This window comes from Corylus avellana, chromosome 7 (genome assembly GCF_965113065.1).
Source record: "Corylus avellana chromosome 7, dhCorAvel1.hap1.2, whole genome shotgun sequence".
Lineage (NCBI taxonomy): Eukaryota > Viridiplantae > Streptophyta > Magnoliopsida > Fagales > Betulaceae > Corylus > Corylus avellana.
Window position 1 is genome coordinate 9,381,775 of NC_142496.1, and position 16,508 is coordinate 9,398,282.

At 34.0% G+C, this 16,508-nt stretch overlaps 2 protein-coding genes and 1 pseudogene across 2 annotated transcripts; 1 reads left to right on the forward strand and 2 right to left on the reverse strand.

Annotated features, from left to right (window-relative positions):
* LOC148584449 (uncharacterized) overlaps positions 1–895 on the forward strand; it is a 5,008-nt pseudogene extending 4,113 nt beyond the window's left edge.
* A 9,138-nt stretch (positions 896–10,033) lies between these two features.
* BBX16 (B-box type zinc finger protein with CCT domain-containing protein) lies at positions 10,034–11,597 on the reverse strand. Its single transcript, XM_059598284.2, has 2 exons — positions 10,516–11,597; positions 10,034–10,416 (listed from the first exon to the last, which is right to left on the reverse strand). Exons 1-2 carry the CDS (start codon positions 11,443–11,445, stop codon positions 10,177–10,179), a joined length of 1,170 nt encoding a protein of 389 aa, XP_059454267.1. The 5' UTR covers positions 11,446–11,597; the 3' UTR covers positions 10,034–10,176.
* A 3,970-nt stretch (positions 11,598–15,567) lies between these two features.
* On the reverse strand, positions 15,568–16,083 carry LOC148584450 (uncharacterized). The gene has a single exon (XM_088518456.1). It carries the CDS (start codon positions 16,081–16,083, stop codon positions 15,568–15,570), a length of 516 nt encoding a protein of 171 aa, XP_088374582.1.
* Positions 16,084–16,508: the final 425 nt, after the last annotated feature.

Sequence of the window (16,508 nt, forward strand, 5' to 3'; positions counted from 1 at the left end):
AATCGGTTGTTTATGTCTATGTTTTTTTTAACTTTTTTTGTTTTTGTTGTTGTTGTATTGATATATTTTCTATGCAGACCATAGCCAGGGGCGGCACTCCTCCAACTCGAGCGGAAAGTTACGTTACTACTCACACAACGAAGGATGGTGGCTATCCGAATGACATGGTCAGGGAGAGATGTGTAAGTACTCAAACATTTTGTATATTTTGATAAATTACTTATGAATAACGTTCCTTATAAGAGATACTAATTTGTTTTTTAATATACAGGAGAGGATGAAGGAATTGATGCCCACTGACCCGGCAAATAGTAAGACCGTGACGGAAGGGACGGTACGGTGGACACCTGATAACGCGTATGCTCAGGCGCATGAAAATAAGCCTGAGTATGCTGGCAGGGTCCGCCAGCTGGGTCCGAATGTGCTGTCGGTGCGGGGCAGCATACATTCATAATATACACCGTCCCAGACACGGTCTCAAAATTCTTGGAGCTCCTCGTTCTCATAGATGACAGATAGAATTAGAGAACTTGAAGATGAGCGGGCACAAGAAAGACGTGTGATGGAAGAAGAGCGGGCAGCACAAAGAAGGGCAATGGAAGAGATGGCGAGGCAGATTGAAGCACAAAAAGCGCAAATAGAAGAGAAAGATGCTATGATTGACGCTCGTTTCCGCCAAATCGAGGCCATGTTCGGGTCGACGTCTGGATTTGCGCCCCACAGAGGTAATAATATATTTTATTTTGTTTTTTTAACAATTGTTAACTGTTAGAAACAACTGTTAAAAACTCCTATTTTAGAACTTACGCATATTTGCATCATATTACATAGTAATTTTGAATTTTTGTATTGATTATTATTGGTTCACAACTCATTTGCAGGTAATGCAGATTAAAAGTTAGGGGATGACTGTGTTGAGTTGGGCGCCAGGCGTCGTTGATTATCACTGTTTGTATACATACTGCTACTTATTGTTTTGTATATAGTTAGATGAAACTATAGGTTTGTTGAGAGACATTGAAACTTATTTGTAGTAAATAGTCCAGATGTGTTTTATTGTATATTTGTTTTGACTTGTGTTAGAACGTGTTTTCGATATATATATACGTTTTGTTATGTGTTGTGTTGGCATGTAGTATGTATGTTGAAATTTTGCTTAATGAAGTATGTGTTAGATATTGGATATTGGATATTGGATATTAGATATATATTAGTAATGAAGTTGTGTTGTGTTGGATAATTATTTCAGGATATTAGATTTTGTTTAATGAAGTTGTGTTGGATATATATATTCTTTGAAACTCATAGTATGGTCAGGATGTGTATTGTGTATTGGAGTGGAATATGTATTGGATTGAATTACGTATTAGATTAGATTAGGTATTGGATTGGATTATATATGTGAATTATAGATGTGTATTATGAATGTGTATTATGTATTGGATTGGATTATATTGGATTATTTATGTGGATTATGAATGTGTATTATGGATGTGTATTATAGATGTGTATTATGTATTGGATTGGATTAGGTATTGAATTGGATTGGATTGGATTGGATTAGGTATTGCATGTGGATTTTGGATTTCTTTAGGTTTATGTATTAGATGTGGATTATGTATTGGATGTGTATTATGTGTTGGATGTGTATTATGTAGGTAGATTATGTATTGAATGTGGATTATGTAGGTAGATTATGTATTGAATGTGGATTATGTATTGGATGTGTATTATATATGTAGGTGGATTATGTGTTGGATGTGTATTATATATGTAAGTGGATTATGTATTGGATGTGTATTATGTAGGTGGATTATGTATTGAATGTGTATTGGATGTGGATTATGTATTGAATGTAGATTATGTATTGGATATGTATTATATATGTAGGTGGATTATGTATTGGATGTTGATTATTTAGGTGGATTATGTATTGAATGTATATTATGTATTGGATGTGTATTATATATGTAGGTGGATTATGTTGGTGGATTATGTATTGGAAGTGTATTATATATGTAGGTGGATTATGTATTAGATGTAGATTATTTAGGTGGATTATGTATATTATGTATTGGATGTTGATTATGTATTTGATGTGAATTATTATGTATTGGATGTGGATTATTTAGGTGGATTATGTATATTATGTATTGGATGTGGATTATTATGTATTTGATGTGGATTATTTAGGTGGATTATGTATATTATGTATTGGATGTTGATTATGTATTTGATGTGGATTATTGGATGTGGATTATTTAGGTGGATTATGTATATTATGTATTGGATGTTGATTATGTATTTGATGTGTATTATTGGATGTGGATTATTGGATGTGGATTATTATGTATTGGATGTGGATTATTTAGGTGGATTTTGTATTAGATGTGGATTAGAAATATTGTAATTATTGTATAATTATCAGGTATTGGAATATTGTAATTATTTTTTATTTTAAAATATATATATATATATAATATATATATATATATATATATATATATATATATTGACGTGTCAAATGGGGTGACACGTCAAAAAATCACACGTACATTTTTTGACGTGTCGAAAGTTCACACGTCAAAAACTTTTGACGTGTCAAAATTGACACGTCAAAAACAATTTTTTGACGTGTTGATGTTGATGCGTCAAAAATTTTTTTGACGTGTCAAAATTGGCATGTCAAAAAAATTTTCGACGGGTTAAGATCGACACGTCAAAATTTTTTTTCACGCGTCAATTTCGACACGTCAAAATTCTTTTTGACGTGTGAACTTTCGACACGTCAAAAACTTTTGACGTGTCAACTTTAACACGTCAAAAAATTGTTTTTGACGTGTCAATTTTGACACGTCAAAAGTTTTTGACGTGTGAACTTTCGACACGTCAAAAAATCGGAATTTTTGACATCCCCCCTTTTAACCGCGGCTGAACGTAAAAAATGACACGTCAAAAGAGGTTTTTGACGTGTCAATGGCATTGACACGTCAAAAACCTCTGGTCAAAATTTCTGCCAAATTTTGTAGTGAACCCAGATTTTGGTTTCTCTTCTTTTCTCTTTCTATCTCTCTCTTCTTTTCTATCTCCATTTTCAAAAACTCAAACTCAAAACCCAAACCAAAAAAATTTTCAAAAACCCAAAAATCTTCTTTTCTATCTTATCTTCTTCTTCGTTTTTTTTTTTTTTTTTTCTTTTTAAGTACCCAGCTTCTCGATCTTCTCCTTTTCTTTTTCTTCTTCAGTTCCTCTTCTTCTGCTTTCTTCTTCGATATGCTGCTTTCATTTTTTTCCTCTAGATCTAGAGAGAGCTGCTGTGCAGTGTGAAGAAGGGAGATTGAGAGAGGAGAGGGAGATTGTAGGGAAAATAAATGAAGGGGAAAAGAATAAGAAGAGTGAAAGAGTTGAAGGGAAAAAGAAGAGGGAAAAGTTTTAAAATCCCCCATTTTTTTATGATATGTTAATATCGGGTATCGAGGGGATTTCTGACGTGCCAAGTGTTGCACGTCAGAAAAATACTCTAAAAAAAAAAAAAAAAATCTGATATATATATATATATATATATATATATATATATATAATGTTCTGGCGGGGAGATGGGACATAGGGAGGAATTCGAGATAATTTCCTGACGTGCCACGTGTCACACGTCAGGAATTCCTGACGTGTGACATGTGGCACGTCAGAAGACTAATATAAATATATATTTGTATATTTATAATATATATATATATATATATATATATATATATATATATATATAGAGTTCTGACGTGGCAAACCACCCCGTCAGAATTTTCTGACGTGGCAAATCTCGCCACGTCAGAAATTATATCATTTTTTAATTTTCCAAATCTGTAACATTTTTTTTGACGCTCCAAGATCTAAAACGTCAGAATTTTCTGACGTGTTTGTTCAGACACGTCAAAAAATTGTGATGTGTCACTAATTACACGTCAGGAAAAAAATTTCTGACGTTTTAAAATGCACACGTCAGAAATTTTCTGATGTGGCAAAAAAACAGGTATTGTAACCACGTCAAAAAATGCCTTTTTTTTTTTTTTTTTTTTTGTAGTGATAAGATTCGCCCAGAATTGCAGTCCTGACTTGCGGCGTGATTTTGGCCTTGTGGCGCTCCGAATTGGGATAATTCTATTTCACAATGATTTGTATCCCTTTGAGTTATCTTTCCAATGCCGCTTGAATCACCTCAATCAGATATCTGAGCTGAAAGTTATAATCAAAATACCGAGACATATTCAGAATCCAATTTTTCATCCAATCCGAGTTGACTTCAATGTGAGAAATTCCGAATTGATCATTTCCTCTATTTGATTAAACTTTAACCATGATTGGCTAAGCTCAACCATATCTTCTAAGTCTTCCCAATTTGCCCTTTAAGCTTGTAATTCTTTAAGAAACGCTTTCTTTTCTTCCAAAAGCCTAAAAAACGAAGAAAATACAAAAAAAAGAAGTAAAATGGCCTAATTAACCAAAACCAAAGGATTAAAACATGCAAATTAAGTACTGAAAATATGAAAATTTTAGCACTTATCAGTAAATTTAAAATTTTATAAAAAAATTCAAGGGTATAAACGTCATTGTCTCACTTTTAACGTTTAAAATATGACAGAGGGGGTTTAAATTGACTGCAATTGAAAGTTCAGAGGTTCAAATTGAGAGGTTTTGAAATTTGGGGATCTTGTTAAATCGTGTGGTAATTCAGATGTCTAAAGTGAAGTTTACAAGAATTCAAAAAAAAAAAAAAAAAAAAACGCCCATCCACCAATATTCCCTGGAAAATTCTCTGGATTTTGGTGTAGATGGCGAAACAACTGTTGTTCTTGTTCGGCGGCACAAACAACGCCCATCCACCAATATTGGAGATGACAACTACTCGTTACCATCAACTTCAAGGTGTAGTGCCAGTACATTAGGAAAGAGAAATATTTCGTTTTCATTTTTTTGTTTATAATTAGTTTTATTTTTGTAAAAGAATTTAGCAAATTTACCATTAAATTTGTGAAGCCGCCATGAATTCAATGATAATTTTATTTTATTTTACTTAAAAAAAAATGAACAAGAGATGTTTAGGATAATGACACTAAACACGTCTTAAGAAAAATTTCTAAATAGTTGGGCATGTATTATATGATGAGAGTTTGATTCTTAAAATGAGAATCCTCAATCCTATTAAAATTAGCCATTTTAGGTTCCATTAATGCTATGATGAGAATGAGTTAGGCAATATATGGCTCAGTTCGATTTGAAAGAGCTCTTGCAGTTTTTACTGTCTAGACTACTCATTTGCGACTCTCAGCGAGCACGTGCTATTATAATCACGCTCAAATAAAATAGCTAAAGTTGATCTCCCTGTTTGTATTCTTTGCTTACCAAAAAAAAAAAAAGAAAAGAAAAAAAAAAGACAACTCGTTAGATTATCTACATATATAAATTGAATTTCCTGGGACCATATAATACATGCACCTTATGTTAGATCGACTTGTGAATGTCATCAAAAAGCAGGGGCTATATATATCTTAGGATTTCATGGCTCGCTCAGAAACCACAAATGTGTATATATATATATATATATAGTCTCATTGACAACCTTGGCTGGGACCACGTCTGCAAAAATAATAGAGTAATTCCAAAGAAAATAGGAATTTTGAGTATTTGAGTACGTAGTCTTCTTCATCATCACGCGTTTACTTGCACTTTTCCTCTCGGCGTTTCTTTTATTTTTGTCTTTCTCTTTTCAACTAAAAACATTAACAATAGATATTTTCATATATATACAAGATTTCATTATTGGGAAAAATGTTTCAGACAAATCACTCCTTTTTTTTTTTTTTTTTTTTTTTTTTAAGAATTATCTTTTTATTGAAATAACAATCAAATTGGACAAAATGCTCGATACAATGCCAAAGATACAATTAGAAATCTTTATAACCCAAAAATTATTTATGACACACACAATAGCATCTTGGGCTATTACAAGGCAATATCTATAAAGTGCCACTGTTTCAATAAGTTTCAGATCTACATATAGTAAATTCCGACGAATCATGTCTCTATCAATTGCCCGGTCATTGATTTCCTGGCTTTTTCATCTCCGCTACTAGTGCTTTATCAAACGCTCCTTCGTTGCCTCTATCATAGTGACAATTATTCTTTATGGCGGATAACTCCTCCGTCATCGGTCTATAGTTTGCTACCAGAAAGGAATTATAAGAAAACCAAAAACCGACCATAAACCAATTCTATTATTCTTAAGAATTTGTGAAAACAAAACCTAAGAAAACGTCTAAAACTTCACTTTATAGATCGCTGTTAAAAGCAGATCTAGAAAAAAAAACATTCTTATTTAAAAACAACGAAGATACTATTACAACAGAAAACCAACAAAAACCCAACACACCCTCACGCGTTCAATGTGCTACTAGAAAGCACCTCGAGGACAATTGACACACATGTCTCGGTCGATCTATGGAGGAGGCAGGAAAATAAGGGGGAAAGAGGAAAGGGGGGCAGGGAGAAGGGAGTCATAACTCCCTCTCCCCCTCCCCCAATTTTGCTATGCTCTCTTTGCACTGCTCTCTCTCTCTCTCTCTCTCTAGGTTTTTAAAACCAGCAATATTGTATAGAGACTAAAAGACAAAGACAAATCACTCCTTAAAGTTTAAATGTTATCAACTTACTTTTTAAGGTTTTAATTGTTATTAAATAAATCATTTTTTTGCACATTTCATTAGATTTCTAACGGTGTTGCCATGTCATATACAATCAAAATACGACAATATGTATCCCCTTTACCAAGGGCGAGAGGACCACCCCCGTCTCTATTTTATTTTATTATTATTATAAGTGACACATGTCGACTTTTGATTGAGTTTGACGTGGTAAAACCTCAAAAAATTTAATGGAATGTGAACAGAAAGATCTATTTGATAAAAATTGAAACCTTAAAGAGTAAATCAATGAAATTTAAACTTTAGGGAGTGATTGGTAAAAAAAAATAAAAAAAATCATACTTTAGGGCGTCTAGAACATTTTTCTCTTTTATAAAAAACTACTAAATCTTAAGATTTTTTTTTTGTTTTTTTGGATAAATTAAATCTCAACATATGCATTTTATAGAAACATATTAAACTCATTATAAATTACCTCGGCCACTACTTCTATCAAACGTTTAAAATAGTTAAGAGAAAATCAGTTGGAGTATTTATACTTACTCATAAATTAACTATTAATTATATATCCTTCAAACTTAAAAAATAATTATGTTTTAATTTAATTATGAGACTTTAAGGTTGCAACTAAGATTAATGATGAGACTTTGGGATTGTATTGAAAAATAGAGTTTTTAAAGTAGAAAAAAAAAAATCTTTATTTTAAACTTTCCAAAAGTGTTTTTTTGACACGTTTTGAGTAAAAAAAAAAAAATTAAAGAACTACTTTGGTAAATTTTTTTTTTACCAAACATGCCACTTTTCTTTTCTTTAACACAGTTTTTTAGATACTAAAAATATTTTTTTAAACCCCCTTAACGCAATCTAAAACTGGCTCTAAGATGGTTTGTATATACAATCGGAGTTCTTGTAATTGGAAAAATAGTCATAAAGACCACGTGGAATTGTAGGTGTAGGAATTGTAGGAAAGTAAGCTAATGAGCAGATCGATTAATTTGGTGAATATCACTGGCGTAGCCAAAATTTTGCTATTGTAGGTTGAACTAAAAAGATGATAAATGCATTTTAAAATTGAAATTAAGTAATTTTTTTTACATAATATGTGTATCTCAAAAATTATATATACCAAAATTTATAAATATGTGCCAAAACAATTCAAATAGTCTTTAGAAAAAAAAAAAAAAAAAGAAAAAAAAAAAGCAATTTGTAGAGAAAGGCATGGTAAAATAATAATAATAATAATAATTAGAACAAATATAAAAGTTCACACCTTTTTTTTTTTTTTTTCTTTTTTTTTTTGGTATTGTGATGTGTGGAGACTAGTTAGAAAATTGAGTGTTCTAAAATTTTAAACTTCTAATTTTGTTTGTAGTTGCTCACTGATGTGCTGCTAAAAAAAAGTAGGGGTTAAATTTATAGAGAATAAAAAACCTAACATTTTTTTACAGGGGAGGGAAATGGGGAGAGTGATTCAAATTACTGACATTCGCATGACTTATTTCGAAAATATTCCAATCTATTTTTTTTTGGTATTGTGATGTGTGGCACTGACTTTTTTGGGTCAGTGCCACTTCACTCAATATTATCTTTAATTTTCTCACTATTTGTTATACTAAAATATTGTTGGCATGCATGACTTATTTTGAACCATGGGGTTTTGATTTTTAAGTGCTACTTAGTTGCTTTCTTTCTTGCTGTTCCAAAATATATCACAAAATATGTAAAGCTATATATATATATATAAAGACATGACCCTACACCTCCTTCGTACAACATATTATGAAAGCAATTTTTTGTTTAACACTATAGAAGGAGAAAAAAAAAGGTTCACATAAAGACAAAATATTTGCAAGGGCCATTAATATTTATTAACTCTTCTTTCTTTCATTTTCTCTAAAAAAGTCGAAGTTTTGTATCTTTGGGAGGGTCACGTCCCTGGGCCCTAACGTGGCTCCGCCACTAAATTAGCGACCAAACTTTGAGTGATGACTCAAAATTCATTTTTGATAAGTGTTGGGAAATGTTAGGTGTTCTTCGAATGTTTTCCTAGTGTCCTTTCAACTGTGATGTGACTTTTAAAATTACCGTTAAATTTGATATTATTATTATTGACTTTTAATCTATTGGTAATTTTAAAAGACACACATCACAGTTAAAAGAATACTATAAAAATACTTAACATTTCTCATAAGTGCTTATCAACAATGACTTTTGCTAGTCGTCGCTAATTTTAGAAAAAGTTTCCTCTTAGCAACGGCATTTTGGGACATCCCTATTAATCTAGTGGGAAATGATTTCGTGTGCGGGTTGTAGCAAGAAGTTATTAGCAATGACATTTTCCCATTAGCAATAATAATAATTGTCGCTAATAATAACAAATCAGCGACAACATTAAAGTCATCATTAATGTTTTATATATATATATATATATATATATAAAAGATCTTTAATTTGAACTATAGAAAATCAGCTCCATGTGGGAGCTTTTATTAAAATACTGACACTTATTTTGTTACTGACTTTCTTTTTCCCGGCACATCTAACACAACTGCCGCGAAAAGATGTGTCAGTATAGGTCATTTTTTTAATAGTGAAATTAATAGGTTGTTTGAAACCAATATTTTAAGTTTAAAACTATTGTAATTTCATCCGATGCACTTCTTCATTAATCAGTCGTAATATAAGGATCAAAAGATTGATTGAGCTGTTTTGAATTTTTTTTATGATGATCTTGGTGCACTCATCTATCAATCATGATACAATCAAACTCTTTGATTTTGTATAATTTCAATGCATTAGTCTACTCGATATTGGTAGAATCGAATTATCGATTGAACTCTCTAGATTTTGAATCATCTTCGTATACTAGTTTGATCGATCGAACTCTTTCGATTCGATCATGATACAATTGAAAGGCGGTCAATCAAACTTTTTGGGTTTTATATCATTTTAGTGCACTAAGCTGATCGATCGTGATACGGTTAAAGGGTGATTGTAATATGGTCAAAGGGTCGATCAAACTCATTCAATTTATATCGATTAAATTATCTTAATTTTGCATTAGTCTGATCCATCGAACTATTTGAATTTTGTATAATCCCAGTGCATTAGTCAACTAGTTTCTTAATTATGTCAGCCGGGTAATGTAAACTTATCACCAAGCTCCTAAACAATACTCTTCCTCTTCTTCTGCATGCATGCATTAGTTACATCATATTTGATATATCTTGGTTGACATTGAACCCCAATTAATGAAGATTGCTGTCCCATAAAAATAAAAAATAAAAATAAAAATAAAAACAAAATAAAACAAAAAGAAAAACAAAAGAAAAGAGTTGTTGCTGCATGAATTTTATTAGTGGTTTGCAGGCCAGATAAGCAATATTTTGGTTAGAAGAACAACATATATACACCCTCAAAGGCTCATACATAGATTAATGCAATATAATCCCTGTTAAAGAGAGAGAGAGAGAGAAGGGCTTAATCATTTGTTGAGGTAATTAGGAGAGACAGTTGCCCCCATGAACGGAGTCCTCTTAACAAATCTCCCTTTCATCCTAGGCCTCTTCTCCGCGTTCAGTTTCCTTACTTCGTATCTTATCTTCTTCGAAAACAACCTCGTCCTTCTCTTTTCTCTGTACCTTGACACCCTTGCTTCCCTTCCCACGTCATCACTCCTTCCAACTCCTCCATATGCCTCATTCCCTTCTCTACCAAACAAACCCTGTAATAATATATATATAAACTATTAGTATTTGCTTATTTTTAAAGTTTAAGCTAATAAAAATAAATAAATTTAATTATTTAATTTATAATCTAATACCAGAAAGTCTGGCGAGCAACCGTTGGGATTGATCTCCGGTCGTGTTCCTGCTGTCCATGGAGACTCATGGCTGGCCCAAGCTGCTATAACTGCCTCATAATTTAGCCTCAAAATCATCTCCCCCTTCATCATCTTGTTCTCGGCCACCGCCATGGGAGCAACCTTCTGCTCCACCTTCTCTTCGGCCGCCGCGGACTCATCGTAATCGAAAATATTCCAATCTAATGTTTCTCTCATCATATCGACCGGCGGATTGAACTGACATGCTACAATGTCTTCCAACTCTTCTTCCTCTTCAACCTTCACCGATCTTCCCTCTCCAACGTCGCAACAATAATCCTCAACCCCTTTGCCAAGTAGGCTCTCCACGTCAGCAGCAAACTCAGCAAGCTCCATATCCGACGGAAGAAGCCCGTGTAAATCATCCATGTCATCACCCACGGTGGTTCTCTCATCGACAATCGCGTTCCCCATCTCATTGCAAAGCTCGGCAGCAAAAGGGTCGAACACCGGAACCCGATAAAGCAGCTGCTCGTCGTCGTCGTTGCCGCCGGCATCCGGCGACCCCCCTTCTTCACTGCCAATCTCCGGAACAAAAGGCAGGGGGTTGAACACCCCTCTCTCTAATTCCTCTTTAGGTTTGTGATTATTGCGCGGGGTTCGCGCCTTGCGCGTGAAACCCCGGTGCCACGCCGGCGGAGAATCTTCATCTGCCGTCGTAGAGAGCCTCAGAGATAATGAAGTTTGGAGCCGAACCCTTTCGTGCCTGCTCGCTAGCTGGTTAGCGGAGTGCACCGAGGCATCGCACGCCTGGCAAAGAAAAGCGTCGTCGGCGGCGCAAAACCAGCGAGCCCGCCGGCGTAAACAGCTGTCGCAAGCTCGGGCCGTCTTGCCTCCCATTGCATTTGCAGCTTTCTTTTCACCGATCATGGATGGATGAATGAATTTCTCAAAGAATTGAAGAGAAAGAGAAATATTTGAATAGGGAATAGTTTTGGTGCTCTCGTATATATATTAAGGGGCCCAATTGGTTGAATGATTGTGTTCGCTTTTCATCACTCTCCAGTCTTCATCGCCATTCTCTAGGCTCTTCTCCGGGGGGGAGCCCATGCACTTTTTGGTGGTTTGCTATAGGAACACGATGGAGCTCTTGGGGACCCACGAATTGGTCTTATCTCGGCGTCGATTGGCTGCTGATTTCGAGGCAATCTTTAGTCTGGATTCCTATTGGCTAGCTTTCTAGAGAAGGGATTCCTTGTGGGCCCGAAGGCGGTGGGGTAGGGTCTTTGAGTTGGACATGTTTTTTATTTTGGCGTGTTTTTGGGTCTATGATTCAATTATTCGCGTGAGAGAGCCTTAAAACTGTTTGTTTGGGACTTTTGTGGTCCCCTGTCGTCGCTTTTGGGTGTGGTGCCACAATGTGTCGTACAGTCACTCTCCACCACTGCCAATTGCAAGTGCAGAGGTTGTTACTTTCTGTTATGTTTCTTGCTAATCTAACCATAGAAAACAAATTGGACCCCACTGTAATTTTTATATTATTTTTTTTTAGAGGTTTTTTGGTCTACCAATAATATGTTTCCGATATGAATTTTAAAACTATCTCATCTTGGTGACTCTTCGCCGCCTCACATGGTAGTTCTTTTGTCACATTACAACTACTATCTTTTTTTTTTTTTTTTGTAAGATACAACTACTATCTTTTAATCTGTCTACTGTCCAGCTCTCATGAGCGGGTGATTATGAACTTAAGGCTTTCCTTTCTTTTGTCGTAAAATGGTTTTTTAAAAATGATTTTGTATTTTTTGGTCCTTAGTGCTAAGTAAAATAGTGATTAAAGAAAAATATTTTTCTTTTAATAGAAAATTCTTCTTTAATTTTTAAAAAATGGTTTATGGTTTTCAAAATCGTAAACTATTTTCTGACTTTGAGCATCTCATTCTCAATTGACGAACCCTGTTAAGACCCGCCCAAGACCATGCTGGCACTTGATCGGGACCTGCCCGAGACTTGACTGAGACTTGCCCTGGATCTGCTTGGGACCCTACCGGGACCTGCCCGAGACCTGCCTGGACCTACAGCACAGGACCCGCCCGGGACTTGACCAAAATCCGCCCAAGACTAACCCAAGACTCGGCCAGGACTTGATCGGAACCCGCTCGAAACTTGACTGAGACCCAACTGGACCTGCCTGAGACTCCACCAGACCTACTCGAAACCCTATCGGGACTTGACCAAGACTCGCCCGGGACCCCGCAGGGACTTGATTGGGACCCACCCAGACTTGTCCAGGACACGCCTGGGACTAGCCTGGAACTTGACCGAAGCCCACCCAAGACTTGCCTGAAACCCCACTGAAACTCGTCTGAGATTTGACCGGGACTTGTTCGGGACCCGCCTAGGACTTGACTGGGATCCAACCGGTTGTGTTTGATATGAGAATTGTGGACAGTTTGTGGCAGTGCCACCGACTAGAGTATCTTGGTATTTTCCTTATATATATATATATACTCTAAACTCTGAAAACAAGAGGAAGATTATTATTACAAAGTTCTTAACATTTTGATGATGATGGCCTAAAAAATCCAGAATTTTTTTCTTCTATGAACAGTACAGAACTTTTTAACAATTTTGACTAATCAATAGAGAAAATGAAATTTAATCCTTAACAAGCTGCAATGATGTAACGCTTTTAAATAGATCTTCAGCTGTGTTTGGTATGCAGAATGGCTATTTATAAAAAAATAAAAGTATTTTTTTTTTTTTTTAGTTTTTAATTTTTGCAATGAATAACTTTTATTAGAAATGAAAAAGTGAAATGTAATAGCTTTAATATTAGAGTATATGATAATGATCGAGCATTTAAAATAGTCATTCTCATTGCCTTTATTGGTCATGAGAATAGCTATTCTAAGGCTATATTTTTATTCTACAATTTTCTATTTTCAATAAAAACTATTTATTTTCCTAATAGAATAGCCCGCGTGCCAAACATATTCTCCAACCTTTTCTTATTTTTTATTTTTTGTGAAACACATATTTAAAATTACTATAATACCTTCTGTTAGCTATTTTTTTTTCCCCCATAATTTCAATGGACTATGCTACATCTTGTACAAATTCTCATCAATTATTTTATCTTGATTCTTATTAGTTGATCAACTCATATTATTATTTTGGATATATATTTTTTTATAGGTAAAAATATAAAAAAGTCCCCCAAACAACCAGCCGTTTGCAATATAGCCTCCAAATGGTCAAAAGGTACTAAAGTAGCTTCTAAACTACCAAAATGTATCAAAAATGCCACTTATTTTTTTTATATTCCTATAATACCCCTATTATTTTAACAAATAAAATAATAAAATAATTGTAAAAAAAAAAAAAAAAAGCCAAACAATTTTTAAAAATTCAAAAAAAAACTAATGGGCGAATAAATACCCAAAAAAAAAATATATTTTTTTAGAATAAATAAATAATTTAGGCCAACTACAGTTACTATTCTTGTCGTATTAAAGTAAAATCAAAGGTACAGTTATTAAGATATTACAAAAAAAAAAAAAAAAAAAACAAACAAACAAACAAAAAAACAAACAAACAAACAAACATAATTTAGCCCATGGAGTCAAATTCTGTTAAAAAATTGTTTTTATTTGTCCATTGATTTTACTTTAATACGACATGAAGCAATTTGTAATTTAGGCCAATTACAGTGACTAATTATTTATTTATTCCAATTTTTTTTTTTTTGTATTTATTTGCCCATTGGTTTTTTGTATTTTTCACTAATTTTTTTGGTTATTTTTACAATTATTTTATTATTTTATTTGTTAAAAGAATATGAGTATTATAGGAATATAAAAAATAAGTGGCATTTTTTATACATTTTGATAGTTTGGGGGCTATTTTAGTACATTTTAAACATTAGGAGGTTATATTGCAAACAACTAATAGTTTGGGGGTCTTTTTTATATTTTTCCCTTCTTTTATAAATTGGGTTGTAGAAATTCTTTCAACTCAGTCTTTAAGTATGATGTGTCTTTTAAATATGTGAAAAACATATATTTTTTTAATAGTATTAATAAAAAATAAAAAAATATATATTTCTCACATACTAAAAGGTGTATAATACATAGTTTTATAGATTGTGTTGGAAATATTTTCTACAAACCACTAATTGTACAAAATTTCTATCCTATTGTCCTTACGCTAGGATTTCAATATTGAAAAATCCACTTTATTGTGTGTCACACAAAAATGAAACTTGATGCAATTCAATGATATGCCATCATCATTCATCACCCGTGATATAATGCCTTTTCACATGCAAGTTTCCAATAAATAACGGGCAACACTAGAACGTACATATGCATGCATCTTACACCAGGTGTCCTACAAAGGGACAAATCTAATAAATTTTCAAGTTATTCTCATACCCCTGAACTACCACCCTTTAACATGCCTATCTCAAATTTCAAAATCTCTCACTTTTGACCACTGAACTTTTAATTTCTATCACTTTGGACCCCTTCGTTAGATTTTAAACATTAAAAGTTAGACAATAACGTTTATACCCTTGACTTTTTTATAAAATTCTAAATTTATTCTTAATTTCAAATTAAAAATTAAAAAAAAATATATTAAAAAAAAATCACATGGTGACCCACGGTTCGACCACCTTATAACTTTTTTTTTTTCAATTTTTTTTTAATAAAAAGAAAATTGAAGGGTAATTTTATATTTTTAAGAGTTTTAACGGCAAAAATTGACGGAAGGGTCCAAAGTGAGAAGTTTTGAAGTTTGAGAGGGACATGTCAAAATGGGTGGTAATTCAGGGGTTCAAAGTGAAGTTTCCTTTTTTTTTTTTTTTTTTTTAAGGAATTGAGCGATATATAGAACAAAACAATTTAAGCACAACGCTCTACGGAGATAATATATAAAATGCAATTAGGAACTTCATCAATAATGACTCGTTTCACACTACGGGATAACACTTCCTTTGCCAGTCGATGAGCTGCACCATTTGAGATGTCATTTAACATGGTTAACCTCTCAGTTTTGCAGAAAATTAAGCAATTCCCAAGCTTCCTCAATAAGATGACCATACCGGTTCCAATTTCTCCCATCTTTATTAAGAGACTGCACCACTTGGAGGGCGTTGCCCTCCAGAACCACCCTATGAAAGCCCAATTCCCGACTCAACTTTATGGCCCTTAATGCCACAGCTGCCTCCGCTATATCGGGCTCAATGATGAAGTCTTTTGGCGCTACCAAAGTCTCCAACACCTCTCCCTCACCATCTCTAACAACCACCCCAACACCCATCTTCCTTTCACTATTGTCCACAGCCGCACCCCAATTTATTTTAACAAAACCGTTCTTGGGGACTTCCCAACCGATGTCATTTGTACTAACCTTGTCAATCGGGCCACCTTTTCGGGAGTTAGCTAATTGGAATGCCTTCAAAGATTCCAAGGCACACTTGATAACAATGGACGATGGACTAACCTTTTTCCCACAAATAAGGGCATTCCATCGAAGCCATAACATTATAGCCACAACTGCCATGAGCTCTATATCTTCCTTACCCAAAAATTGGAGTTCCTCCCATATAAAGACAAATTCCGCATTCTCGATGCTTCTTTTTTGAATTTTACTACCACACCTACTTCATATATCCTTCGCAGCCAGGCACCTCCAAGAAACATGTCCCATGGTTTATAACTCAACTCCACAGGTAGGGCACAATGGATCCTCTATAATCATCCATTGAAACAAATTTGCTTTTATGGCTAGAGCATTGTGACATGCTCTCCACCTAAAAACCTTCACGACATTAGGTGTGTTCATCTGCCAAATTTGTTTCCACATAGAGCTCTATTGTCTAGTGCGAGAGCATTCCCCTTTATTCGATAAAAGTAACTCATGTTGAAGATGATATGCACTCCTCACAATGACCTCTCCATGTGTAGTAGCAATCCAAATCGGCACAT

Coding starts and splice junctions, on each gene's coding strand:
- LOC148584450 (XM_088518456.1), bottom strand. CDS start 16,083: ATGGCAGTTGTGGCTATAATGTTATGGCTTCGATGGAATGCCCTTATT.
- BBX16 (XM_059598284.2), bottom strand. CDS start 11,445: ATGATCGGTGAAAAGAAAGCTGCAAATGCAATGGGAGGCAAGACGGCC. Junction 10,417..10,515: donor GTTGCTCGCCAGACTTTCTG/GTATTAGATTAT, acceptor ATATTATTACAG/GGTTTGTTTGGTAGAGAAGG.